Below are 27,818 nucleotides of genomic sequence, written 5' to 3' on the forward strand. Positions count from 1 at the left end.
ATGAGAATACCAAAATTCATACTTTAATATGGTACATATTGCTACCAATTTCTAATCTTCCATACCCTGCCGGCCTTAAACGTAATATTTCTGTTTTACGTGATTTTAGAATATTAATTTATTTTGAATTCGATGTGACCGGAAGATTTCCAAATGCACGTACGCACGTATATTATTTAACTAATAGTACCATGTTTAAATTATAGTTTGTGAATTATGATTTTGTTTGACTTGATAGAGCATTTTTACTTAAATCATAGACTCAAAGTTACATTAAAACCTTCGTAAAAAAAGTTTGGATTTAAACACATATGACTAAATCATAAATTTGATAAAACCTATTTGTGGGTGAAATTTAATTACGCATCTTTGGAATATCTAGAGTATCTAAGCATACTATAATCCGACATACACTATGCATATGTTTTACCATGGGCTTGATTCAGGTAAAAGTTAACTAGGAGTCTGTGTAAAAAAAAAAAGTTAACTAGGAGTCTAGACCACATGGATGAAAATCCATAAATCACATTTATTTATTGTTTGTCCTTTAAAAAAAACATTTATTTGTTGTTTGTTTTTTAAAATAAAAGAAAAAAAAAAACAAATCACAGTTTGATGTGGTACCAGATTCTTTGCTACCCAAAAATATGGCTGAACTATACAACTTTTGACTTTTGGCAATGACTTTTGGGCTTTGGGTTAAGCTTGTGGTCCACATTTGTTGCATCAAGCATTATTTAATCCAAATTCCAAAGGCATGCTCTATATTACTTCAAAAGAAGAAGAAGAAGAAAATCAAAGGTATGCCTTGGAACAAATTACGTCATTTCAAAGATAACTACAAATAGATCTATAATTCCTAGAATTTTGTAAGAGGGAGGAAGGAATGATTTTTTTTTTTTTTATCAGCATGCAGGATGGAAGGAATGATATATATTTGGTTTGAAAAATTGTTTTTTATTTTTCTATTTTTACTTTTAATACAAATATGAGACATTGTTTTCAGTTTTATTTTTTATTCGTGGGTGAAAATCATTTTACGCATCTTTGAAATATCTACTGTATGATACTATAATATAAACATTTTTTAATATATTTTACGTCATTTCATAATGAATATAATTTACCACGGGCTTTGGTCCAAGAACGGAAATCAAGAAACACAGTTCTGTGACTGATATGGTGCCAGATTCTCCTAGTTACCGTAAAATATGGTCTTAACTTTTAAGAAGACCTGGGGAATGACTTTTTTAAGAATTTGGGCTATGCTTGTGGTCCATGTTTTGTGACATTAATCTTTATTTAATCCTAATGCATGCTTTACTTAAAAAAAAGACGAAAACAAAGGCATGGTTTGAAACAAATTCTGAAGTGTATTTGGTAGAATTTTTTACATAAATAATAAGTTTTTTATTATTTAAGTCAAGTTATTATTTATATTTATAATATAAATTGCTGTTCACGTGAGAAATCGATTTTCCTACACTAATTTCTTACTTCTCTTTTTTTTTTTTTTCAATTTTTAAGGAACTGATTTCACAATAAGTTATTTTTTTAAAAAAAAATTAGCTTCAATCAAACTAATGCCCAACCTTTCACTGCATAATTGTATTTTATTGTAAACTTTGTAATTATAATTTCTCTTCATTTTTGTAAAATTTTACATAACTAATACAAAAAATTTATTAATTATCCAAATGATGCAAATAAACTATTATTTACATTCATGATACAAAATTATTGTTCATAGATGAAAAATAATTCCCCCAAAAGAGAGATGAGAAATCGATTTGGGGGAAATTAATTTCTCACTTATAAATAATAATTTATATCATAAATATAAATAATAGTTCACATTTGGATAAATAATAAATTTTTTGTATTATTTATGTAAAAAATTCGTATTTAGTAAGAAGCCACCAAGGTGTTTGATCGATGAAGGAATAAAGCTGTTCCAGAGGTAGATTAGATCGAGAAAATGATGATGTTAGGCGTAGCTGTGGGATTAAGTTCAGCAAAGGCTTGATTGAAAGAGAGTTTGTCATCATTAGAATTGATCCAAAGGATTTTTTTTTATCTCTTTCCGGGATTGTGAGGAGAATAACTTCATTAGTTCTTCTGGTAACATCCGGATAAGCAGAGAGAAAGTTTGAAGGGAGGATCCAACTGTTGTTCTTCATTGAACACCCTTACTTTATTATTATTATTATTATTAAAAAGTTTAATTTTATACTGTTGGTGTAAAAATATTTATCATATCAATGCATCAGAAATCATAGTAAATAATTTTTTTAAGTAGTTATCGGAAAAATTAATAAATTTATTATATGATATTTTATTATTAATCAAATTCAATTTTAAGAGGAAGTTTAGGATAACCATTTATACTATGAATATATAGATTATTTTCTAATAATTATTTTTTTCTTAAACATGAAGATCTCAAAACCCACGGACATCTTCGCACAATTCTTTCACTGGAAAAGTTTGAATTGGGTAATTCGAGCTTCAAAGGAAAAGTAGTATCTTACATGCTTCTTGTTAGAAGTATTTTTAATAATTCGACATGGATCTTTTCCTATTACAAAAAATGTTCGGAATAAATAAAAATAAAATAAAACAATTCAATAAAAATGTGATTTTTGTAAAAAGCGCATAAAATTAATCATGTTGTGATCATTCTCTTGTGAATTTTATTTATTTTTATAGCAATGTTTTTACAATACCTTTGCATTTAAGGGGATTATGCTGTCTTAATTAGACCAATACAGTATAAATTTAAGGAAATTGTGGTATCTTAATTAGACCAATACAGTATAAATTTAAGAGAATTGTGGTGTCTTAATTTTAGACCAATACAATATAAACACATGTGTCATTATTTTGGTTAATTTTACCCTTCATATATTTTTTTATAAGTAAATTTTAGCTTCATTAAGATGTACATCTGATATTTGATTCCGTAATTTTTCTTCCTCCTCTTTTATCTATAATCATCAAATCAACCTTATAATTCCTTTTATCTATCATTTTAACTTTTTATGGCATTTTAAAAATTGAATAACTATGAAACAACTTAGTGGACATTTTAAAAAAAAATAGTGGATTAATTTGCTAAACTTTAAAATTTTATCCGAATTGAGCATGCCAATTTGCCATATATCAACCTTTATCAATACATGTCCAAAGCGTGTGGTGGATCATGTGCTTAGGTATGTATTCATTTGCAATTGTGGCAGAGTTGTGGGGATGGACCATGTGCTTGACAATTGACATAATGCCTCAATGAGCAAAAATAGATGACTGTTAAATTATGTACTGGATCCTTGGCCTAGTTTAGAGAATGGTCCATTTTCAAAACAGAATTACCCTCATAACTTTCATTTGAATTTATACCATGGCTGAGACCACTTTCCCAATTTGGTTGCCCTTAATAGACAGATACAATATAACAGATAAAATACACAGGGGAAAGGTCTTAGAACAGACAATTGCCAATTATAAACTATCCTTGCATAATCTATTATTTGTGGTCACAACATTAGTGTAGACAAGGACAACACTGTTCTCATGTAACTTCATATAATCTCAAATTAATTTGAAAGTACATTTGACGGTTCACCTTAATCGAAATACCCTGAGATTTTAGAAAAGATTTTCTGATCAACTTGTAATATGATTAAAGAATGGCAGCTTAGATAAATCAACTGTGTGGATCTTTGTTAAAGTTGAGGTGATAGAGTTTTGGATTTCCTACTGATTTCTAGTTCTACACTCAATTTTAGACCAAAAAGAAAAAAGAAAACTTATATCTTGAAGCTTCAAAGTAACAAATAACAAACTATTAAATCGTTGTCATGAGTAAATTTAATCAAAACTACTAGTGTGGCGAAATAAAAGGTGTCAAAAGCTAGCAGATATCCCGTTGATTCTGTATATGAAGTTCTAAAGAACTTATGTTCAAAGCTTCCCTTTGGACATTCCAATAACAAGCAGACCATTCAATTATTTTGTGAAAAAATCAAGAATAACAAAGTTTTACTGCTTTTATTTTTAAAAAAGCTATGGATGGACAAATCTGATTAATTATTAAAGATGAACACAGAAAATATCAAGAGTGTATAGGCAGAGAATATGTCAAATGTAAACATATGCTGTCTTGAGAAAATATGATTAACACAAGAAGACACCGTAATGTAGGGAACAAAGATTTCTCTTTTGTTTTTACATTTCAATATATTTCTTTTGAATTATACATATCTACAAATAATTGTAGGTTAAAATTTCATTCCTCAGCATACCCCTAAAATTTGGCTGCATTGCAGAATTTGGAGAAAAATATCTATTGAAAGTACTCTATTGGGAGATTATGTTCAAAAGGGAAGCTCTAGTTTTAATCAAGCGCCTAAACACACTCTCCAAGCCATTCTCAACACTTTCAATGGCATTCTCCAAAGCCTCCAATCTTTCATGAACTACCTGCATCTTCTCATCATTAATAGTGCCTTCATTTAGAAGGGTGCTCAAAGATGCTTCCACACACTGAAATTCATTGATATTCTCTGATTTGTCTTCACAAGGTTTTATCCCCCTGTGCATCAATTTTGTCACCAGCAACCATTTGGATGTCTTTGAGTTCGATGAAGACACGGTGAAGAATGACAAAAAAAATTGGAATAGTGACAAGTTCATCAGAATGACTTCCCTAAGCACTCTAATCACAGCAGCGAAGTGGTGATCAAGATCCAAAAGTGTGGACACCCCAAATTTGCCATCCATCTGCTTCAAAGATGTGATCAACTTAATGGCATCCTTCTTCATCTTTTTTGTGAACAACTTGTACTCAGCCACACTTGCTTCAACACATGAGTCTCCCTTTCTTCTTCTTAGAGAAGAGTGAAGGGCTTGGACATTTTCCTTAATTTGCAACATGGTGTCCCTTGTGATGCCACATATATCCAAAATTCTCACTGAACCATCCAACACCTCTTGCACACATTTTTCACCTCTATGGTGAGAAATCACCTTTTGGGTAGATGCCATGTTGAGAAGATCATCCAAGCAAATGTACAAATCTTCAATCAAGGATATGCCTGTGTGAATGGACCCTGATGTGGATGTGAATGTTCCTTCCCAAGTTTTGATCTTGCTAAGCTCCTCCTCAACTCTAATGGTGCTAGGATGAGATCTAGAAGGCAAACTAATAGAACGAACATGGTACTTATTTGCCATGATTGCTATTTTTATTTGGTGTTTGTTTCTCTCCAATAGAAGCTCAAATTTTGGATGCTCTTACAAAGTCCTCGTCTCTCTTTATATAAGAGCTATCCTCATCAATAATCCCAAATTAAAAGGTGGCACATATCACTTACTTAATTAACGTGTGGGGCATGTGGTACACGCATATGGGCTACGCTTAAATTTCGGTTAAATTGTCACATCACTAGCCGACATTGTTCTCTATTATATTATATATGATAATAATAATTTGATATTTATGTGTAGTGAAATGGGTTTGAGCCTTAAGGTGAATACCTGGCTTCTTCTCCGTGTGTTGGTAAACAGAAATCTTCATTAGTCATCACCTAGTTTGCCTCCTCTCTTGCCACATTACCGTGTTGATTTCAAATATAAAATTGGTATCCACTGCTTGGATTGTCTCAAATCTCAATATGAAGGAGCTTGAGCTGCTGAAACTGATTATTATTTATTAAAGAAAGATTAATGTAGAGGTTTTGAGATCCGCAATAATTTGATTGAGTTTTAGATAACCTTTTTAAAATTCCAAGAACAATGGGTCTATGAGAGTGTATATATTTAGTGTTTAATATTGTGTGCACGAGTGGCGTGTATCCTTGTACACGTCTACTTCGATTTTAACCATATGCCTGTTTAATTAATTGCATTACCAAGCTATATGAAGAATCTTGTCATTTTCTTTCCCTTCGATTTTCTTGAGCAATCTTGATGTACGCGAAGAAGGACGCGTATCTTGCTGGTAGGATTGACGCGCGTTCATATAATTGCTGGGTATCTTGTGAAAGATATATTCATGCCCCATTAGGTCTTTGGCATGCATGTGGCTGTGCTGTTGCTGAATTATTCATGGACCTAACTATAATCATGGCTTATACTCCATACTTGGTAAAACCTAAGACGTGTACGTGTACGTCTTAGTTGGGTAGGATCAATATGATAAATTCGGTAATGCATTTGATAATTTAATTTTAAGAGAGAAAAAGTTATGCAATATGAAAATATAAAATAATTTTATAATATTATTCAATGAGTTTATATTATAAATTTAAATATTAATTGTTTATCATAAATTTCTTAATTTTTATAAAATTATCTTTAAAATTATATCAATAATAATTTATAATTGAATGATTATGTAATTTACACTATTAATACAACATGGTCCATTAAACTCTAATTTTAAGTTAAACTAGTTCAATTAGTTTATGTTATAAATTTAAATATTAATTGTTTTGTGTCTAAAACAGGATCTGAATCAATTTGATTACGCGCACAACTCTTTTTTAACTAGATCTGAACGTACTTTAGTCATATTAAGTATTTGTTTTTCTTTGTGCTCTGTCTTATTTTCTTATAGCTTTATTTAGTGTTTAATTTAATGTATCTATAATCGGATTGGTAAAAATATTTTTTTTTTCCTGAAAGATTGGTACGTAAAGATGTTAATTCATGTCTTATTGGTTTAATTATGATTAGATTAAGATTCACAACAAAATATGGTTAGATTAAAAATTGGAGTCGTAATAATTAAAGGTATATTGTTTATTATTTTATTAAATTAAAGTGAAATTTATAAATAAAAAATGAGAAAAAATCAAATGAAGATAAAAAGAACATGCATATGATTACATAATTTATCATACGAAATATAAGATTAGTTGAATAGTTACGTGAGTGATACCCTTTAGTGCTTCCTTGAGTGTAGCATTTTGAAGCCTACCATAGGCTTGCTATGGTTTCGTATCCTTATATGCTATGTAGTTTTAGTTATTCTTTAGTTTTGAGTTTCATAGTGAGTGAATATAACATGCTGCCAACTAATAAATATTATGCGATTAGTTTTTGTTTAATTATAAACTTCCTAAAATTTAAAACACTCTTGTTTTATTTATAAGAAACAAATTAATTTTTTTATTTTGATCATAATTATAAAAAACATTGACTAAATTTTAAATTTATTCAGAATTAAATTTCTTTAATACCTTTAGTTTATTTATAACTTTAATTACTAGGTAATGAATTCTGAGTACTAATATTAAATATAGTCACCACTTAAAGCATTTAATCTTGAGGAAATTTTTAGAACAAAATTTGAATTAATTTTAGTATTAATTAAAAATAATTATTTTAACCATTTTTTTATCTTGATGATACTATGTTTCTGATAAATAAGATCGGAAGTAATACTACATAATGCTGGACATACTTTAAGTAATAAAAAAATAGAAAATGAGCATTTTCTTTACACTTCAATGTATTACTTATGAGTTGTACAAATCTATAAATTGTTATTAAATATTATATATTTTATCAGTAAAAAAAATATTATTTTCCTCGGCAGGTCCCTAAAATTTGGATGCATTGCAGGAATTGGAGAAAAGATGCTATTGAAAATACTCTACTGAGATATTATGTTCAAAAGGGAAGCTCTAGTCTTAATCAAATGCCTAAACAAACTCTCCAAACCATTCTCAAAACTTTCAATGGCATCCTCCAAAGCCTCCAACCTTTCATGTGCCACATGTATCTTGTCATCATTAGTCCCTTCATTTAGGAGGGAGCTCAAAGCTGCTTCCACACACTGCATCTCATCATTGGTGCCATCACATGGTTTTGCCCCCTTATGCATCAATTTTGCCACCAACGACCATTTGGATGTCTTTGAGTTCGATGAAGACACGGTCAAGAATGACAAAATAAATTGGAAGACTGACAAGTTGATTAGAATGACTTCCCTAAGAACTCTAATCGCAGCAGCAAAGTGGTGATCAAGATCCAAAAGTGGGGACACCCCAAATTTGCCATCCATCTGCTTCAAAGATGAGATCAACTTAATGGCATTCTTCTTCATCGTTTTTGTGAACAACTTGTACTCGGCCACACTTGCTTCAACACATGAGTCTCCTTTTCTTCTTCGAAGAGAAGAATGAAGGGCTTGGACATTTTCCTTAATTTGCAACATGGTGTCCCTTGTGATGCCACATATATCCAAAATTCTCACCGAACCATCCAACACTTCTTCCACACATTTGTCACCCCTATGGTGAGAAATCACCTTTTGGGTGGATGCCATGTTGAGAAGATCATCCAAGCAAATGTACAAATCTTCAAGCAATGAAAGGCCTGTGTGAATAGACTTTGATGTGGATATTGTGGATGTTCCTTCCCAAGTTTTGATCTTTCTCAGCTCCTCCTCTACTCTAACGGTGCTAGGATGAGATCTAGAAGGCAAACTTATTGAGCGAAGCTTATGGAACTTGTTTGCCATGGTAGATCTTTTAATTTGGTGGTTGCTTCTCTCCAATAGAAGCTCAATTTTGGGATGCTATTACAAAGTCTATGACTCTCCTTATATAGGGGCCAAAAAAAAAAAAAAAAAAGGTAGCATAAATCACCTTAATTAACGTGTGGGGAATGTGGTACACGCATGGGCTACGCTTAGATTTCGGTTAACTTGTCACATCTCTACCCTATATTTTTCTCTATAATAATATTATATGTAGTGAAATGGGTCTAAGCCTTAATTTAAGGTGTATACTTGGCCTTTTCTCCGTGTGTTGGTAAACAGAAATTTTCAGTAGTTAGTTATATATCACCTAGTTTTCCTCCTCTCTTGCCACATTACCTTGTGGATTTCAAATATAAAATTCCGCATTGCTTGGGTTGTCTCAATATGTAGGAGCTTAATTGAGCTGCAAAAACGGATTACCCTTGGGTGTCTCAATGTGGAGTGTTAATTAATTATTAAAGGTGACTTTAGGGGTTCTGAGATCCGCAATAATTTGATTGACTTTTAGATAACCTTTTCAAAATTCCAAGAACAATTTGTCTGAGAGCGTATTTAAGTAGTGTTTAATATTGTTTGCACGAGTGGCATGTATTCCTTGTAGGTTTGATGTACACGTCCACTTTGGTTTTAACCACGCTTTGCTTAATAATATTGCATTGCTGTTGAAGAATCTTGTCATTTTCTTGAGCATAACTTGAGGTACGTGAAGGAGGACTTGTATCTTGCTGGTAGTATTGACGCGTGTTCACATAATCGCTTTGGCATTTGGTTGTGTTGCTGCTTATTCATGGGCCTGCCTAACTATAATAATGTGGCTTGTTCTCTACATTTGGTCAAACCTAAAACATAGGTGTTAATTGGATCAGATCCATATGATAAATTCGGTACTAAATTTGATAATTTAAATATTAATTTGTTTTTTTTCTTCTAAAACTGGATTCGAACCAATGTATTGGCTTGATTTTTTAATTTGAAGTCCAAATTTTTAATTCAATTATTACACGCTCATTTTTTCTGAAAAAAAAACTTTTCAAAATTGATATTTTATTTCTAGTACCAAGTTACAATGAAGAGTAAATTGGAAAAAAAAAACTTATATTTTATTGAGATTAATATAATTAAATATGATTAATTAAATTTTTTAGTTAGTATGAATTATTATTAAAAATGACAACGTTATAATGAAAAATTCCTCTCCTCGTATATCATTTCAAAATAAATTTATGTATAAGAAATTAATTAAATATTTTCAATTAAAATGATAAATTTCTTCGTTAAATATTAGTTCATAATAATTTCCTTGCACAAAATTTTATTTGTATACCTTAATAACAAGGCTTAAATATATTTTTGTTTCTTAATAAATTAACAATTTTTATTTTAAGTTTCTAATAACTTTTTTTTTAGTCTCTAATAAAAAAAAATTGATCATTGTTTTTTGTTTTAGTACTTCTAATATATTTATTTTTCCATTTTAATCCTTATAAAAAAATTTATTTTGTATTAGTACTTTTGAAAAATATTTGATAGGGACTAATACCAAATTATCTACATATTATATTTTATATATATATATATATATATATATATATTATAGAAGGTTTGAAATAAATAATAAGGATCAAAAATAAATATTTTATTTTATTAGATACTCGATGTAATAAAAAAATTATTAAAGATCTAAATCAAAATTCACTGATTTATTCTGGTTATAAAAGATTTAAGTCTAATAATAATCGTTATTTAACTTTAATAATTCAAATGATTCATACTCTAACAATTACTTCAAAGTCTTACTATAGTATTCCACTTAATAACATTTTCGATAAAGCCTTCCTATAGTATTCCCAAAAAAAAATTCCCATAAAGTGATTTATTTACATAAATAATATTTTTTCCACATAAATATTATTCATTATAATATTTTTTGCGTAAAATTCTATTTATGTCACATGTATATCCAATATTTAACTTCAACAATTAAAAGTATTTACACTCCTAACTAATTAACTTTTAAAAGGAATATTTATTTTCTCACAAAATTACTCATAATAAGTAATTTATTCATTTACAATCAATTAATCATGTAGTAGAAGCAAATATAATTTGTCTCTCATCCATGTAAAAACGTGACTTTTAGGACTACTAGAGTCCAACATTTAACTTTTTATGTGTAGCATGAAATATTAATTTTCAAAATGATTTGTAATCATATTTATTTATTTACAAAAACAATAGCATTTCATATTTAAAATAATTTCAAAGTGACTTTTTTTTAATTCCACTTTTTATCTATATATTTAACACTTGAGAAGAATTAACGGCTCATCACATCCACCTCCCATCTTCTTCACACATGCGCGCGCCCATTATAAGGCCTAACTTCAACATGTTTCTAATTCATTTCCAGCACCACTTTTTATTCCAACAGCCAAATTATATTAATAGAAAGATGAAAAGGATTATATTTTTTTATCAATAAATATTACTTGTTATTTTTTTACTTTTCATTAGATAAATGGATCAAACTCTGATATTTTTTTTTTCCTTTTTTCTTTTTTCCTTCAACTGCTCTTATATCTGCATACGAAAGAATTACACGAGTCAGGTAAGATGTCACATGAAGTTCCATCCACCCTCAATACATATGACAGAGTATATTAAAACAAGATAACCACTACATCAGATTCCTTTCACCCCATTTACTTTCCCCAATGAGGATTAGCCATCTTACATGATACCCTTATACCTGTAACACCACCATGCACTTGTGACAGACCCGTAGGGTGTGTAAAAAAAAATGGATTCAGATGGAACTGGATTATAATCGCTTAAATCGAATGGTTTTTATCATCGGATCCAATTTTCAGGCATATATAAAGCGAGTAATTGAATCCCTTCATTTTGGCCTTCCACCAGCAGCACCAAAAATATTGCAGCTTCCCTACCACTGCCTCCATATCCCGATTAGCCTAGCCTAGCTCTTCAAATATAATTGCGTTTTGGTATTTTCAAATAGCCCACCAAACCAACTTCGCCTTCTTCCCTATTATATTTCCCTCATGCTGCAAGAAGTGTCCTTGAGTATCCCTTGGTCCACATGGTCGATCTACCCTTTGGGCTCAATTAATCCAATAGAGACTAGAAGATACACTACCCCTAGGCTAAAAAGTGCAATAGCACCAAGAGGCTAAAAGACACAATTTTTAGCTATGGATGCCTGAAGGGTACGTAACCCCTCAGCCTTAAGTGTGATTGGATGTAGATGCTAAAAGTAAAAGAATCTATAATAAATCATTAGACTCGACTCAAGGATGACCAGAGAGTATAGTTACAAAGTTAATAGATCCATTAAAATTGTATATTGCTTTTTTTATCTTCAAATTTCTTGTTTTTTATGTTAATTTCTTCTTTCACCCAATATCTCATTTGCATACACTCTTCCATTGATTATTTTCCATCACTCTTGTATATATTAAATAAAATACATTATTTTGGCAGTGACATAATATCTTATAATGAATACTTTTTTTTTCTTGAAGAATGACATCCTTAATTTACTCAGTAACAAGGGACCGCTAGTCCTTCCCTATGTATAGCCGTATAGGTATGCGCCGCCTCAAAAAAATCAGCGTTGACGACTACATTGAAATGTCGCCACAAGCAATCGTTGAATTTAAAATTTAGGCAGCGAGACGCTAAAAAAACAATAAAAGCCATGATAAATACACGTAGTAATAGAACAATTAATTTTGAATTTCTTCAAAGCCAAAGGAATATCGTAATTTTAAATTGAGGTTGCAGTGATGCTTGTACTATACTGTGATTGTGATGATGTGATACGCAAAATTACAAATAAATGTGACTCGATCTTGGGATGTGAATGCCAAGAAATTAAAAATATCACTACAATTGTGAGTGCGTGCCACAAATTAAAACCATAAAATGATGCTTATGGCTCCATGAACATATATTTATATACAATCGTACGACAATAATTTTATTTGATATGTATCATACGAAAATGATAACTTACATTGAAAGTAAGTGTGTTGTTATTCAATTCAGTAACTATATTTACATGAAAACATGATCTATAAATAAAGCACACACATACATAAAACTGTCAAACACGATCTATATTTGGCAATGGCACTTCTTGCTTAAGAACATTAATAACTTGTTCTGCCTTTGGCCTTTTCTTGTGGTCTTGGAGGGTACACCATAGTCCTACAGTGAGCAAGCATGTCATTTCAACGGCATCAAAATCCATCTTCAAATCCTTATCAGCAACATTCAAAATATTCCCTTCCACATAATGTTTCCATACCCTATTCACCAAAGGCACATCATGGTTATAAGTCTTCCTTCCACTTGCTATCTCCAACACAACCACCCCAAAACCGTACATGTCAGATTCCTTACTAACCCTTCCTTGGTTTATATATTCCGGAGCCAGGTACCCATATGTCCCCACCACCCTTGTCTTCTGAGTCCTCAATCTTGGATCCACCAACTTCGCTATCCCAAAGTCACTAATCTTAGTATTGAAATCTGCGTCTAACAAAACATTAGCTGACTTTATATCCCTATGAAGAACACACTGCTCCGCATCTTCGTGAAGATAACGAAGTGCCCTAGCCACACCTAACGCTATCTTGTATCTCACTCCCCATGTCAAAGTTCTTCTGCTGTTGTCGCCGAAAATATGAGTGTCAAGACTTCCATTAGTCATGTACTCGAAAACCAGCAATGACTCCCCTCGCTCGTGGCACCACCCTATGAATTGCACAAGGTTTCTATGTATAAGACGACTTATAATCTTCACCTCGTTTGCAAATATTTCCTCGGAGTCTTCAACATCAGAAAAAATCCTTTTCACCGCAACCACCCGCCCTAAATCACTCAGAAACCCTTTGTAGACTTGTCCATAGCCTCCTTCTCCGAGCCTTCTATCATCTGCAAACCCGTTCGTGGCTGCAACTAATTCCTTATAACCAAACCTTCTAGGCATAAACGCTAATTTATCCAAATCAAAACCATCCTCGGTTCTTCTCTTCTTGATAATCAACCAAGTAATTATACTAATAACCACGAGCACAACAATATTAGAACATATCACTGCAACAACTACTACTTTGACCTGAACCTTGTATTTGGTAATTATGATGAAATTCTCATTGTTTGCCTCTTGATTAGTGGAATTTAGATCTAGATTTGGACTGAATTCCCAGGAATGGATAACATTTTCCTCTTTGGATGACCCGGTTGCTCCCGAAAACCCAACAGTGACCCACTTTGGTAGAATTTCCATGAGGTCAATCTGGTGTGAGAGAGAATCATTAGGCGTAAAACCAGAACTTGTTCCCTCAAAGAACCACGAGACAGCAAGGAGTTTGGCAGAAGCATTGTAAGTTATCAACGCATGCCCCATTTTCCCTATGTTGCTCTCAATATCAAACTTCTTATATTCGAGGGATGCAACAGAGTTATTGTTGATCCCTACGTGCTGCATGGGTGGGTCAAACTCGTTTACGCAAGTGTCGAATTCGACAGCAACGATGTTATCTTGGCTGCCACCGTATAAGCCGAGACGGAAACCGTCAGATGAATTGGGTGGAGTCTGATAGTCAAAGGCAAGTGGTGCCATGTAGAAAGCAAGGCCATCACCATAGTTGGTTTTATTCCGCGCATCAATTGTGAATGAAAAACGAGTAGAAAAGTCAGTGACATTTCCTTTAGAAGAGTTTTTCAAGCGCAAAGGTTGGCCATAGATGGCTCGTCCAACTCCATTGTTGATGAGTGGATTGAGAACTATGGATCCGTTCTCAATTTTGGCTACGCCTGTGTATTGGATGCGGCTTGCGCTTTCAGGGTTGCTAAAGTTAGTTATGTTGAAGGAGAGCGGTTGAACTATTCGAAGGATCATAAAGATTATTGACAAAAGAAGACAAGTTTTGAGGTAGTGGAAATGTTCTGTGGTAGCCAACATGGTCTTTTTTACGGCTGAGTCTAGGCTTGAGAAAACTGATTTGGAGTTGTTCTTAGACATGAAACCGGTTTTTTTTTTATATAAAAAAGAAACCATGTTATACGATACATTAACCTGTGATTAAGAAGAGAAAAAAAATAAGAAAAGATTATTGTTACAAATCCCATCACTAACATTCCAATAAAAACTAACAATTAACATAAATTGATAAAAAAAAAAATTACCTAGCAAATAGAGGGATCAAAGCATGTGCAAAGGGATTAAAGCACTTTTTGCAAAACACAAGACTAGTAGCTAGCATCAAACGAGCAACCAGTGCTTCTTCCTGTTTTCAGCAATTGTGCTTCACATTGCTGGAACTGTTTTCTTCTCGTTACTGCTTGTGCCCCAATAAAAAGTTTTTATTTGACTGTTAAAAATAAAATAAAAAACAGTTGACAACACATCAATGACAGCAATACTTCCCCACCCAAGAAGGCATGACCATCAAACAAGTAACCAATTGACAAGACATCAATGGCAGCAACACTTCCCCACACAAGAAGGCATGACCAGGGTTTAGAGAGCCTCTTACGGACAACCTCTGCTCCTGTGGGACTCATCTTCCAGTGTTATCACCGCCTTCTCCACGCGCTTCACTTTCACTATTGCCCGAGCCACCAACGACACCATCAGTGACGGTTTCGCCAGCCCCTCGTGGCTACCGGATTCCTCCGAACCCAGCCGTTGGCACTTTAGGCCTCTTCAACGCCACCACCAACGTCTACATTCCCAATAACCACGTGCACGCGGTTGAGTTTGATACATTTAATGGCACCATTGATCCTCCCTTTCAGCACGTTGGCATAGACGACAACTCTCTCAAATCCGTGGCTGTTGCCGAGTTTGACATTGACAGAAACCTTGGAAACAAATGTAACGCTTTGATAAATTACACTGCTTCCAGCAAGACCCTCTTTGTGTCTTGGTCCTTTAACAATTCCAATTCCAATACTTCACTTTCTTACAAGATTGACCTCATGGACATTTTACCCGAGTGGGTGGATGTAGGCTTCTCCGCTGCAACGGGACAATATACCCAACGAAACGTTATTCACTCATGGGAGTTCAGTTCATCCACTGCTTCGAAAAAACACAATAATAATGTTTTGCTGATTGTTGTGGTAACCTGTTCAACGGTCTTGGTGGTCGTGGTCGTGGCCGTGAGTGTTGCAGTTTGGGCAATGATCACGAAAAAGAGAAAGGGTAAGTTGATAATGATAATAATGGTGAACGTGGAGCCACCCAGGTTAAGTTTGATTTGGATAGGGCAACTTTACCTAGAAGATTTGATTACAAAGAACTAGTTGTAGCTACCAAAGGGTTCGCGGATGATGTAAGGCTTGGACGAGGTAGCTCGGGACAGGTTTACAAAGGGTTTCTGAGTGGTTTGGGAAGGGTTGTTGCTGTGAAAAGGATTTTCACTAACTTTGAAAATTCAGAGAGAGTTTTTATCAATGAAGTTAGGATCATAAGCCGTCTTATACTTATGCACAGAAACTTGGTGCAGTTCATCGGGTGGTGCCATGAGCAAGGCGAGTTTCTGTTGGTTTTTGAGTTCATGCCTAATGGAAGCCTCGACACCCATCTCTTTGGGGAGAAAAAAACTTTGGCCTGGGATATTAGGTACGTTAGATAATTTAGCTTTATTTTCTTGTATGTATATTTTATTATTTATTATTCCTTGAGGGTTGTTTACTGTATATTTGGTAACACGTTTTGGTGGATGCAAATCCAATAGAAACTAAAAAAACCATTTTAACTTGCATAATCTAATTTAATCATATGGGAAAATCTTATTTTATTTTATCTTCTTCTTTTCTTTTTTAAGTGCTTATAAGAAAGATTATCCAACTAGGGTCACAATTATTTTCTTCCTAGTCTTTTTGCTTTGTACGTATATGTATTTCTTTTTTTTCTCTTGTAATGGAGTTAACTTATGCTATTGAAATTAAACATTTGTCACTATTTTATTAATTCTCTCTTTTCTTCTCAATTCCCTTTATAGGTACAAGGTAGCGTTAGGGGTGGTTTTGGCCTTTCGTTATCATCATGAGGATGCAGAGCAAAGTGTTCTTCATAGGGATATTAAATCAGCTAATGTGTTGTTGGACATGGATTTTAGCACCAAGCTTGGCGATTTTGGGATGGCAAAGATGGAGGGTCCGAGGTTGAGGACTCAGAGGACAGGGGTAGTGGGGACTTATGGGTACCTTGCCCCAGAATATATCAATGGAGGTAGGGTAGCAAGGAATCAGACATTTATAGTTTTGGGGTTGTGGCTCTTGAAATTGCATGTGGGAGAAGGATTTATCAAGACGGAGAGTTTCATGTACCTCTCGTGAACTGGGTGTGGCAACTATATGTAGAAGGGAATGTCCTGGGTGTTGTTGATGAGAGATTGAACAATGAGTTTGATGTGGATGAAATAACAAGCATGATTGTTGTGGGGCTATGGTGTACTAACCCAAACGACAAGGAAAGGCCCAAGGCTGCACAAGTAATAAAAGTTCTTCAGCTTGAAGCGCCATTGCCTGTGCTTCCGCTTGATATGCATAACGCTTCTCATCCTTCTCTAGTTACCGATGCACAATCCACTTACAATTCCTCATATTCAGTACCCTTCACTAATAGTTTTGTCAGTGTTGGACGCTAATTTTTTTAGCAAGGCTAAAAAAATCAATCTATTTCGGGCAGCAGGGCTTATGATGTTGTGTGCTTCTTATGTAGATTTCGTTTAGTTTTATGATTTTCATTACTTTTGTGGTGAAATGTTTAATGGCTTGTTATATATACATAAATGTCCAAAAATAATCTCTTTGCATATGTAAGGTTAGGCTAGGTATAATGACCCTTCCTCATATATTTGCAAAGTGAGAAGCCTTCTTCCATCAGGGTGCATTAGCTTTTATATATGTCTTCCTCGTAAGTAAATGTCATGTTCTAGTAAAATGGTGTTTTATTCTTTTTTTCTTTCAAAATTTAAAATAACGATAAAAAGAAACGGAGAATTTTTTTATTCCTATTAATATTTTTGATATTTTAATTAGACTTAAATAAATATTTTTGTTACCACTAGAAAAATCATATCATATTGATTAAAGAAGACTTTCTCATGATGTATCCTAGAAATTAAAGACTATTCTTCAATTGCATATATTACTGAAGAGGTTGTTGAGTTGTATAATTTATTATCTTTTGAATTTCGTCTACTCAGTTGTACGACTCAATTTTTTTTTTTATGAGAAATTTATGTGTTTAATTTACAAGATGACATTTTTATTGTTTTGGCCACTATCTTGTATGTTCTTTATCGTGAGTAGTGGTATGCCTACAAATGTAATAGAACGATTGCAGCTGACTCTGGGGTATTTCATTGCCTTGGATGTGAAGCAAATGCATGTTGTGGATGCTGCCCTATGTATAAGTTGAAGCTAGCTTGAAGTGTTTGATGGATTCAACACAGTTTTTTTTGTTGTCTTTGACAGTATAAAATTACTTGGCCAGTCATGTGCCTCTATGGTGGAAACTTTCAGGGTTCTTGGATGAATTTACCGAGGATATATTTTAGTTCATAGTTAAATTAATATGTTGTTAATTGAAATTTTGTATGAATATATATATATATATATATATATATATATATATATATATATATATATAAATTGATGAAGAAATTTGATACCTTGACTGGAGGTCAAGTTCTTTTCAAGGTGGAGAAGGATGTTATGAATTTCGATTTGATGACTCTTGCAGAGTTAAACATATGTGATGACTCCAGTATAATTGAAGAGTTCAAGGTGGAGGATAATGTAAGCACTCCACAAAAGGTAAATCAGAAGTTGTTACTGGCAATTTGCAACTTTCGTCATAATGTATTTTATAATTCTCTTGTCCAATGTGTACTTTTCGTACTTTTTTTTGTTTAAGTTCCTAATACCAATCCTTTTAATTAATTAATTGTATGCAGGTGAAAATTGGTTCCAAGATTGATGATTCAATTCCATAGAGGAATGTATGACTCAATCGATGTGTGTTCCCTCTAATGAATCAATTGTTTGTGATCCTAGTGGCTGGTTTGTTGGATACTGCTGATGAAGATGGCCCTTCTAATGGTTGTCCTCTCGATGATAATGGAAAGATGGATAGTGAACCTCTGAAGATTTTTTTTGTATGAGTTGCCAAAAAAAAAACTCAAGTACTAGCGGGTGAAGATATAGAAATGACTCTATGATGGTTTGTTGTATCATAAGAACACAAATTCAATACACGTGTATTGAATTTTTGTTCTTATGTAATGTTGTGTCTAAGTCCGTCTTACTATCATTTTTTTATCTTAAGTCACTTGGCATCCCATTGTGCTTTTTTTTTTAAGATTTCAAAGTTAACTCATTTCGTTCAAGATGACAGTTTGAATACAATATGGAATATAATTGAAAACTTTGGAGCTAGAATTCAACCGTGCCATCTTAGTCAAGGTATGAGCAATATAATTGACTTGTCTCCCAACAAAACTCACCACTGAGTTTGACAAAGATGTTAAAGCTTCTAAACATTTTCCTAGAATGACATAATTGTCTGTTACTCCCGCTGAGGAAGTATTAATGCCATATGTTATCGTCTTACAATCCAATTCAAGCACAACGTACATTGTCAAGATTCATCTCTGATGCCCAATTAACTGCTTGAAGTAGTCCCCATGCCTCAGCCAATTTTGGTTCTGGGATGCCTGATTGAGCTTGTGTTTTTGCTGCTATAAACGTTTCTTGGTCATTGTGAATTATCATACCCACTCCAAAGCTTTGATTGTCATTGAAAATGGTGGCGTCGACATTAGGTTTGATCCAACCTGCTTCAGGTTTCGTCCAAGATATTATCTGTCAAGTTGAAAGCTTGTTGTCTTGATATTGGTTCGTTATTTGTTGGGCTGCACTCCATTCATCAAAGTGCTGATATGCCAACAAAGATGCAGTAGCTGGACTCACTTCCTTTGATTCTCATATCTTTTCATTCCTACATCTCCAAATGCACCGTAGAATAATGACAATTTTTTGTTTGAAATTATCTATCATTGTGTTGAATCTTGGAAGCTAAAGAATTTCATAGTAGCGCGGCTGTCCATATGGCACGAGCTTGATGACATTGAGCAAAGATATGTCATTCGTTTTCTGGAATTGAGCTGCAATAACAACAGGAATTGTCACTCTGCACTCCTTTCTTCTGGATGTTTTGCTTACAAGGTAGACAACCCCTCAATATACTCCAAAGAAAGTGCTTGAATTTTGGTGGGATCTTCAATCTCCAAATTTGCATCCAGTCACCTTCCACCTTTAAATGTTCATTGCCCAACATATTCTCCATAAGGTGATGGCACTAAACGAACTAAGTAATCTCCATTGCTGCCAAGCCTCCAAATGATTTTATCTTGTCCAACAATGTTGACTAAAGGCATTTGTTGTATCTCTTTGACATCTTCATTGAATATCTGTTCGAGAATTTCACTTCTCCAACAATTAAAATCATGTCTGATGAGAGTGTTTACCTTGAGTTGTTCGAGGCCATTTGGTGGGATAGATGAAGGTCTGGAACTGATTCTAGAAGAGCAAATCCATGGTTGATTCCAAACAGAAATTGATTTGTCATTCCCTACTCTCCATTTTATTCCCTCTTTGATAATACCCGTGAAGCATGGATGCTACGCCAAACGAAACTAGGATTATGCTCAACATGGGAATCCACAAAATCACAATTTGCAAAATATTTAGCTTAAAAAACTTTGTAACCATAACATCTTGGTTGGTAGTTAATTTCCAGCCTTGCCTCCCTAGCATGACTAGATTGAAACCATGGAGATGTCTAAAACCCATGTCACCATTTTCATTTTTCAAACTCAGCTTCTCCCAAGATAACCAATTAATTCTTTTTCTTGCATTTCCATTTTTTCCCACCAAAATGAGTTTATCATTTTTTGCAGTTGATCTTCTAAGGTGGATGTGAGCAAAAAAACACTCATGCAATAGGTTGGAATTGTTTGAGCACAAGATTTAAGGATAATCTCTTTAGCTGCTTTAGATAAGCACTTCCTAGTCCTTTAAGAAAGCAAAGATAGACCTCTTCTTCCTTCCAATGATAGATGAGAGTCCTAAATAGGTGTCACTCCCAATGGTCTGTGAAACTCTAGTAGAACTTGAGATGTGTTGCCTCATAAAGTCTTAAGTGTTGGCACTGAAAAAGATTTCTAATTTCTGGTAGTTGATAAGTTGACCAGAAGCCTTTCCATATTTATCAAGAATGGATAATAAATTGGAAGTGTCTTGTTCGTCTGTCCTGCAAAATAGAAAACAATTGTCAGCAAATAAGAGGTGTGTAAGGAGGGGAGCCCCTTTACACACCTTGACACCATGGATGTCTCCTCACCTCATTTTTTTTAAGTAAAGATGACAGACCCTCAGTACAAAATATAAAAAGATAAGGTGACAGTCACACTGTCTTAGTCCTCTCATTTTTTTTCATGGCAAAAGCTTGGCTAATATCAATTTTGAGAGCCATATACCCAGCTTTCATTTTGATTTACACCTTAAATGGTGGATTATCTCAAATGCAACAAGAACATTGTCTAGGATAGATCTTCCTTCAATAGAGGCGGCATGTTCTTCGGAAATAAATTTTGGCAGCAAAATCTTAAGACGATTGACCAAAGATTTTGAAATAATTTTGTACAGCACATTACATAGAGATATTGGACGAAAATGACAATAGTTGTTTCAGTTACCCGTGAAGGAAAAACATCATTTTCTCACCAAGAAGTTGTCCGTTTGGCCCTGGTGACTTGTCAGAACTCATCTAGAAGAAAGCCTACTTGAGTTTGTCTAAGCTAAATGGTGCAATGAATGAAAAGAAAAGAGAAAAGAGAAAATGTGTGGAATATTTGTGTATCTGAATTACAACGAAATACACCTTGCAAGTTCTCTTCAATGGCTTAAGGAGATAGGAATATCATGGATACGATTCCACAGGCATCGCGACCGACAATTCCTCTTCTCCTCAATGCAATGCCGATTCCAATTTCTCTTTTTCCCCTCATCTTATAGTTGTTTAACTATTAATGCCCCCATTGTGCTTTTTATTTAGCTATTTTGCTTGTGTTAGTTAGTTCTCGTATAGTCAATAGTCATGGGGATTTGATTATGTTTCAAGATGTTATTTGTGAGTTGAAACTTTAAACCAATATTTCCCACTTGCTTAATTGTTTGTTCTGTTTTGTCTATTAAATTTCTTTAAATTTATTTTATGCCAAAGACTACAACTAGTTCTTTTTAACGAATATATATTTTTACCTCTAATTGTAAATGAAGTTTGAAAAAAAAAAAGTTAACTTATGAGTAATTAATACTGCTTCCATTTTTATATATAAGGAAGAAATGAGAAATTTCTTTTTTCTAAATATAAGAAATATATTATCAATTTTAAATGCATTAATTACTAATTTTCTTCTATACCCTTATATATTGTAAATAGGGATAGAAATGGGTTGGACAATCCATCAAGGACCAATCATCCGACTCATTTAAGGTATGACTTAATCCGATTTATAATAAAAAAGGTTAGGTCATGGGTCTTAAGAAAAACCTATTAGACTTGACATGCTTGTTCATTTAGCAATAATATTTATAAAAAAATATTATTATAATTATTTTATTTAAATTATAAAATTATTTTAGTAGTTTGACAATTTGAATTATTTTAACTAATGTTTGAAAGACATTAATTCCCATAAGCATAGATAGGTAGCAAAAATGATGACTCTTTTCTTTTGGTAAGACTTAAAAGACCTTAATAGCATGTTACATGAAATGTTTGTAGACAAATTTTGTCCATATCTTGTGATTTAAAATTGTCTTATTGTTTTTTATGAAAATCTTTAGTTTTGTTAAAAAAAAATATTTTTACACTTTTTAATATGAAATAAGATTTTAAATGAGTCAACAGGTTAGACAAACTTATATAAAAATCAGTCTCAAACTTAAAAATAGACTTATGACGAATAACAAACCTATGTTTGGACTCTAGAAATATAAAACAAGTTAGATCAGATTTAGATACTGATCTCGTCCAACCCATATTCATCCCTAAGTGTAAAGACTATTAATTATTTATGAAATAAATCATGCTCATTTGGTGGGGGAAAAAATATTCCTAGAAGAATAAATAGTGTCATTAATGAAACTACCACTTATACGATTTAATTTAATGGATATTTTTAGAATAAAATTCAAATTTATGATATTATTAATTAAAATTAATCAAATTAACTATTTTTTTATTTTTATAAATTAGTATTTATTTTTTATATATTGGAAGAGATGTTGCATATTCCCTTTAAATTTACTTTATGAATTTACTTTATGGCAAAGATTACAACACCATTTTAACGACTATATCCTGCAAATTAAACTTGTAAAAAAATCAAGTTTTGAGTAATTAATATCCTGCAAATTGTCTTTGAATTTATTTTATGACAAAGACTGTAACATGTTCTTTTTAATGGCTATATATGCTTTTACCTCTAAATAAAGTTGTCTACAAAGTCAACTTTTGAATAAATAATATCTCGCAGTTTTATCTATAAAAAAGAATAAAACATTATTATTTTATGGAGTATATTGCTCTACATATAAAAACAGTTTTTAATAAGGCAAGCAATTTAAGTCATCGTGAGAAACATATATGAAGTCCATCAAGTAATTAATTAACGTCTTTAAATTTATTTTATGACAAAGGCTAGCTATATGCTTTTATCTCTAAATGAAATTGTCTAAAAATACAACTAACAAAGTCTTTGACATTATTGAAAATGTTTTTTTTTTCTCAGCAAAACTTATTGCAAATGTAATAGGGCGGTTACAGACGACTTTGGGGTATTTAAATGTTGTGGATGTAATAGGGCTTTTGCTATATCCAGTTCCTTTTTCGCTAAATACGCTCTCATCTGTGTGTTTTTTTTGTAATTTTGATAATATATACACCACTTATACCCATAACATTGATACATAACCATTATTCAAAAATTTAATTTCTAAAACAATGTTTTGTCTATAACACTCCAGGAAGTACTTTCTGAAATACTATTTTGTGTTTTGGAAAATACTTTCTAAGATTAAGTTTCTTATGTATAGACAAGCGCATCTGTTGCATTTGTTTTAGCATCTTGATATATGTCTTCTTGTATTAGGGAGACTTTTGATTTTCTTTAACTGCGGGGTATGCCCCGTTTATTATTGTATCATTTTGGGTTTAATATAATTTACATTTTTTCCCAAAATGAAATAGAACACTAGGACCATTAAAAATCCTATATAAAGGAAAATTTAAACAATAGTGAAACAATTAAAGTGAAAAAAACATATAATTGATATCAATCTTTCAATTTGGACAACTCTTAGAGGTGCTCTATTGCAACCACTTGGACATTGCTACATATATAAAATGATAGTGGACAAAAATAAAAGAAAAAATAGTTTGGAGCATAAAAATACTACATAGTTCCAGAGATTACTTTCGAGAATAACATATACAAATTCCAAAAAGTAATTCTTAAAACTATGTTTTAATAAAATATACATAATTCTAGAAACTACTTTCTAAAACAACATATATATCAATCTTGAAAAGTATTACGTTTTAACCACCATACCTTTTTAAACCTTATTTTACATCTCTTCCCTTATATTTATATTTTTTATTACTAGTCATGCCTTTTTAAACCCTATCTTTATACCTTCGGTGTGTGTTTGTTACTTTTTAAATTTTTTCATCCTATTTTTATTATTATTTAAATCCTCATTTTGAACTCTCATCTTCATCCATATTCATTATTCTTTGATATGAAACCTATCATGCATAGTACCAATCATACTTTTTTTTTACACAATGAAAATGAGAGTAGCAATAATCACAAATCCAAATTGCAACACACCATTAGATATCTCCTCATGTTTCAACCATTGGAAATTTTAAATACCTGTTATCATTCCCTCAATATCTAATGTTGAAATAAGTATACATCTAACAATTAACTAATTATTATGGCTCTTGAAGGAAGATATGTTCAATGTTTTATATTCAATTTTGTTTATTACTATCAGAAATTATTTTCGGCAACAAATATCAACTTTGGAAAGTAATTTCTGGAATTATATTTATTTTGTTAAAATATAGTTTCAAAAATCACTTTTCGAATTGGATATATGTTGGTCTGAAAAGTAGTTTTCAGCCATGTGTATTTTGTTAAAACATAATTTCAAAATTTATTTGAAGGAAATGATATATATTGTTTTAGAAAGAAAAAAATTTGAAACTATGTTTTAACACATAGATGGTGTAATTGACATGAATTGAGGCAGGAAAAGAAAAACATTGAAAGAAAGTAGAAGAGTAGAGAGAGAAAATAATAAATATAATAAATGATGTAACGAAAACAAAAACAGAAAAGCATGAATTTTGCGCGAGAAATTCTTTCGGTTAAAACGCCGTGCGACTCAGAGGACATAAGACGAATTCCCTGGAAGAACAGCAGGATTCAGGGTCAGAGAATTCTTCGTTCCCTTTCGTGTGAATTCCCCTCTAATTTAGTCCACCACCAATTACCACAACCACACCTTACCTTTCAATTCGTCTCTTACCATCAAATAAAATGTGAATAAAAGAAAGGTATATTTAGTCCTCAAATTTTAAAAATGTATAGATTTAGTCTTTCTTCTCTAATAACTCATCATGTTTTTTTTAAGTTACAAGAAATTAAATTCAATAATCCATATATTTTTTTTAAATTAATGGACCAAATTCATCATTACCTATATTATTATAAAAATAGTCCAACCACCAATCATACTTACAGTGTTGTTTTATTGTGCCTACAAATCAGTTTTTTTTTTTTCTTTTAGTGTATCTGCTCTTTCTTGCTTTTTCTATGGTCGTGCTTTGCATGGTGGGACTGATTTAGTTAAAGTATATGGACCTTAATTATCTTTTTTTTATATAAAATTTAAGGACTAAAAACGCCTTTCTTTCATTAAATCAATCAACAAAGAAGTTATAACATTTTGTGAATTAAATTATTGCTGTCTTTAACAAATAAAAATATAGCAATAGTGACTTAAAGTTATATAGAAAGTAACTATCTGCCAAATGTTCATTACTAATTTGAGGGAAGGACTTTTGATGGTGTTCATAAGAAACCGATGATGCCGAAAAAAAAAAAGGAACCAGAATATGGAAATTTTAATAAGACACAATATAATTTAGAATCATTTTGATATTCAAACATGTATTGATTTTTGGAGAGCAAATCCTTTAAAATGCGGACTACATGAACACTCTCATTTACATTTACAAGGTACTGATATAGGCTTCACTCATCATTGTGCTAATGAGCAAGCATATTAAGAAATGACACTCTATTTTGAACTATACGTCTGAAAATGCAATCTAATCCACCGTCAAGACCATCAATGCTAACATTCAATGTCTCTAACACTCTTAGAGCAATTTGAACTTCAACCTTGGCATCACTGTGTTTTGCCCTTCCAAGGAGGGAGCACATAGCACTAAGGTCCACAACATTAGTGTTCTTCTGCCCTTTCTCTGAAGAAAACAATCTCATTGGCTTTAGCTTTGAGATCATGGAGGTCCCTTTTGTTCTGAGTCCTGGCATTGATAGAAACAACAAAAGAGAACGAAATATAGAGATAGTGATGGTGCTTGCTTCTCTTAGAACTCTTGCTAGGTAAATCAAATGCTGATCTTGAGATTGACCCATTAGAAAACAAGTATTAACTTTGTTCTCCGTTCTCTTCATTGCCCCTAGTTGCTTGGCAATTTCCTTCTTGGCCTTCTTCCTGAAGCCACCATATTCACAAATGCTGTTTTCGATGCTCGAATCTCCTCTTCTTCTGCGTATGGCGGATTGAAGAGTTTGCACATGTTCTTTTAGAGCCAACAATAAATCCCTTGCTGTGCCACATGCATCTAGGAGTGTCACTGAGCCACACAATGCCTCTTCCACTAGTTTCCCATTTTGGTAGTGCAAAAGTGCTTGTTGGGTCTGTGGAGAATTGAAGAGTTCCTCCATACAGTTGTACAACTCAGCAAGCACCACCAAATCGCTTTGAATTGTCTCTGCTTCCAAACATGTGTGAGGCTTAATTTGGTTCAAAAGTGCTTCAACTCTTTGAGAAGAAGGGTGCACTCTTGTGGGCAAACTAATGGACCTTACTGGTTGATGAGTCGTAGTACTTGGCATTGTAGAAATAGCTTCCATTTTTTTTTTCTTTGTTGTAGTGCACCAAACACAAGGGATGCTTGATTGGGAATTAGTATGACTTCAATCTATTTATAGGAACATGGTAGAAAATGAACCTAAACTTGGGAATTATAAGTGTGCGAGCCAACTATTTTTGTAGTATATGTGCATGCATGTGACAATAATGTGGGTCTCCCTACCTTTCCGATTGCTTTGTAATAGTTTAGGCCAACAATTCCGTAACTAAAGTGATTTAATTTATTCCATGGAGGTAAGATGAAGTGCTTTGAGGTTTGAGCAATAAGTGGTAGTACACAAACAAAGGACACTAGACATTGCCGGTATATGTTCCCTTCTTCCCCCTTTGTGATGAACCAATTCAATAATAATCCCATCTTCTCAACCATAATTCAATAGTATAACTTATCTCTAAATGGTTATGTGTATAATTGAAGTTGTTTTCTATTTGAATTAGTTTTGCACTTTGTGTCTTTCTTCAAAGTATAAGTGAGGGGTGGATTTAAATAATCCTAGCTAGCGCAAACAATGCTGTGAGTTATAGCCAAAAGTTTCCTTCATAAGCCTGGAATCTAGGCTAGCATTAAGATGTTGTTATTGGGGGACATATGAGCAAGGTTGGTTCAAATTGCTATAGTTTATGATTTAAGTGACTGAATAATGGAAAGCATGAGGTGTTGTGGTGGCAGTGTATTTAGTGATATTAGGAGACAAAGGGGGCAATCAACAGTGATGTTTCTTCTACCTTGGGAATTGATTTGTTAGCATAATGAAAACATTACAGCATATAAGTTCTGGTACTTGTGTTGGGTTGGTGGCTTGTGTTAGGAGTATAGAAGGCAAAAGGGTACTTAAGGAGTTGATTAAAGAGTAAGGGGAGCAGTATAGGAATCACATGTTAATTGTATGGCTGAGAAGGT

The 27,818-nt window shown here is 32.7% G+C and overlaps 4 protein-coding genes and 1 pseudogene across 4 annotated transcripts; 1 reads left to right on the forward strand and 4 right to left on the reverse strand.

Annotated features, from left to right (window-relative positions):
* Positions 1–4,187: 4,187 nt before the first annotated feature.
* LOC114381114 lies at positions 4,188–5,300 on the reverse strand. The gene has a single exon (XM_028340298.1). The coding sequence runs from the start codon at positions 5,230–5,232 to the stop codon at positions 4,357–4,359; it is 876 nt and encodes a 291-aa protein (XP_028196099.1). The 5' UTR covers positions 5,233–5,300; the 3' UTR covers positions 4,188–4,356.
* Positions 5,301–7,480: 2,180 nt separating this feature from the next.
* LOC114381124 lies at positions 7,481–8,592 on the reverse strand. The gene has a single exon (XM_028340308.1). The coding sequence runs from the start codon at positions 8,525–8,527 to the stop codon at positions 7,658–7,660; it is 870 nt and encodes a 289-aa protein (XP_028196109.1). The 5' UTR covers positions 8,528–8,592; the 3' UTR covers positions 7,481–7,657.
* A 4,019-nt stretch (positions 8,593–12,611) lies between these two features.
* LOC114370460 (L-type lectin-domain containing receptor kinase IX.1-like) lies at positions 12,612–14,515 on the reverse strand. Its single transcript, XM_028327823.1, has one exon. The coding sequence runs from the start codon at positions 14,475–14,477 to the stop codon at positions 12,675–12,677; it is 1,803 nt and encodes a 600-aa protein (XP_028183624.1). The 5' UTR covers positions 14,478–14,515; the 3' UTR covers positions 12,612–12,674.
* A 572-nt stretch (positions 14,516–15,087) lies between these two features.
* LOC114369640 lies at positions 15,088–17,356 on the forward strand (annotated as a pseudogene).
* Positions 17,357–25,927: 8,571 nt separating this feature from the next.
* On the reverse strand, positions 25,928–26,918 carry LOC114370468. Its single transcript, XM_028327832.1, has one exon. The coding sequence runs from the start codon at positions 26,896–26,898 to the stop codon at positions 26,005–26,007; it is 894 nt and encodes a 297-aa protein (XP_028183633.1). The 5' UTR covers positions 26,899–26,918; the 3' UTR covers positions 25,928–26,004.
* Positions 26,919–27,818: the final 900 nt, after the last annotated feature.

The sequence above is a fragment of the Glycine soja genome, chromosome 2 (genome assembly GCF_004193775.1).
Source record: "Glycine soja cultivar W05 chromosome 2, ASM419377v2, whole genome shotgun sequence".
Lineage (NCBI taxonomy): Eukaryota > Viridiplantae > Streptophyta > Magnoliopsida > Fabales > Fabaceae > Glycine > Glycine soja.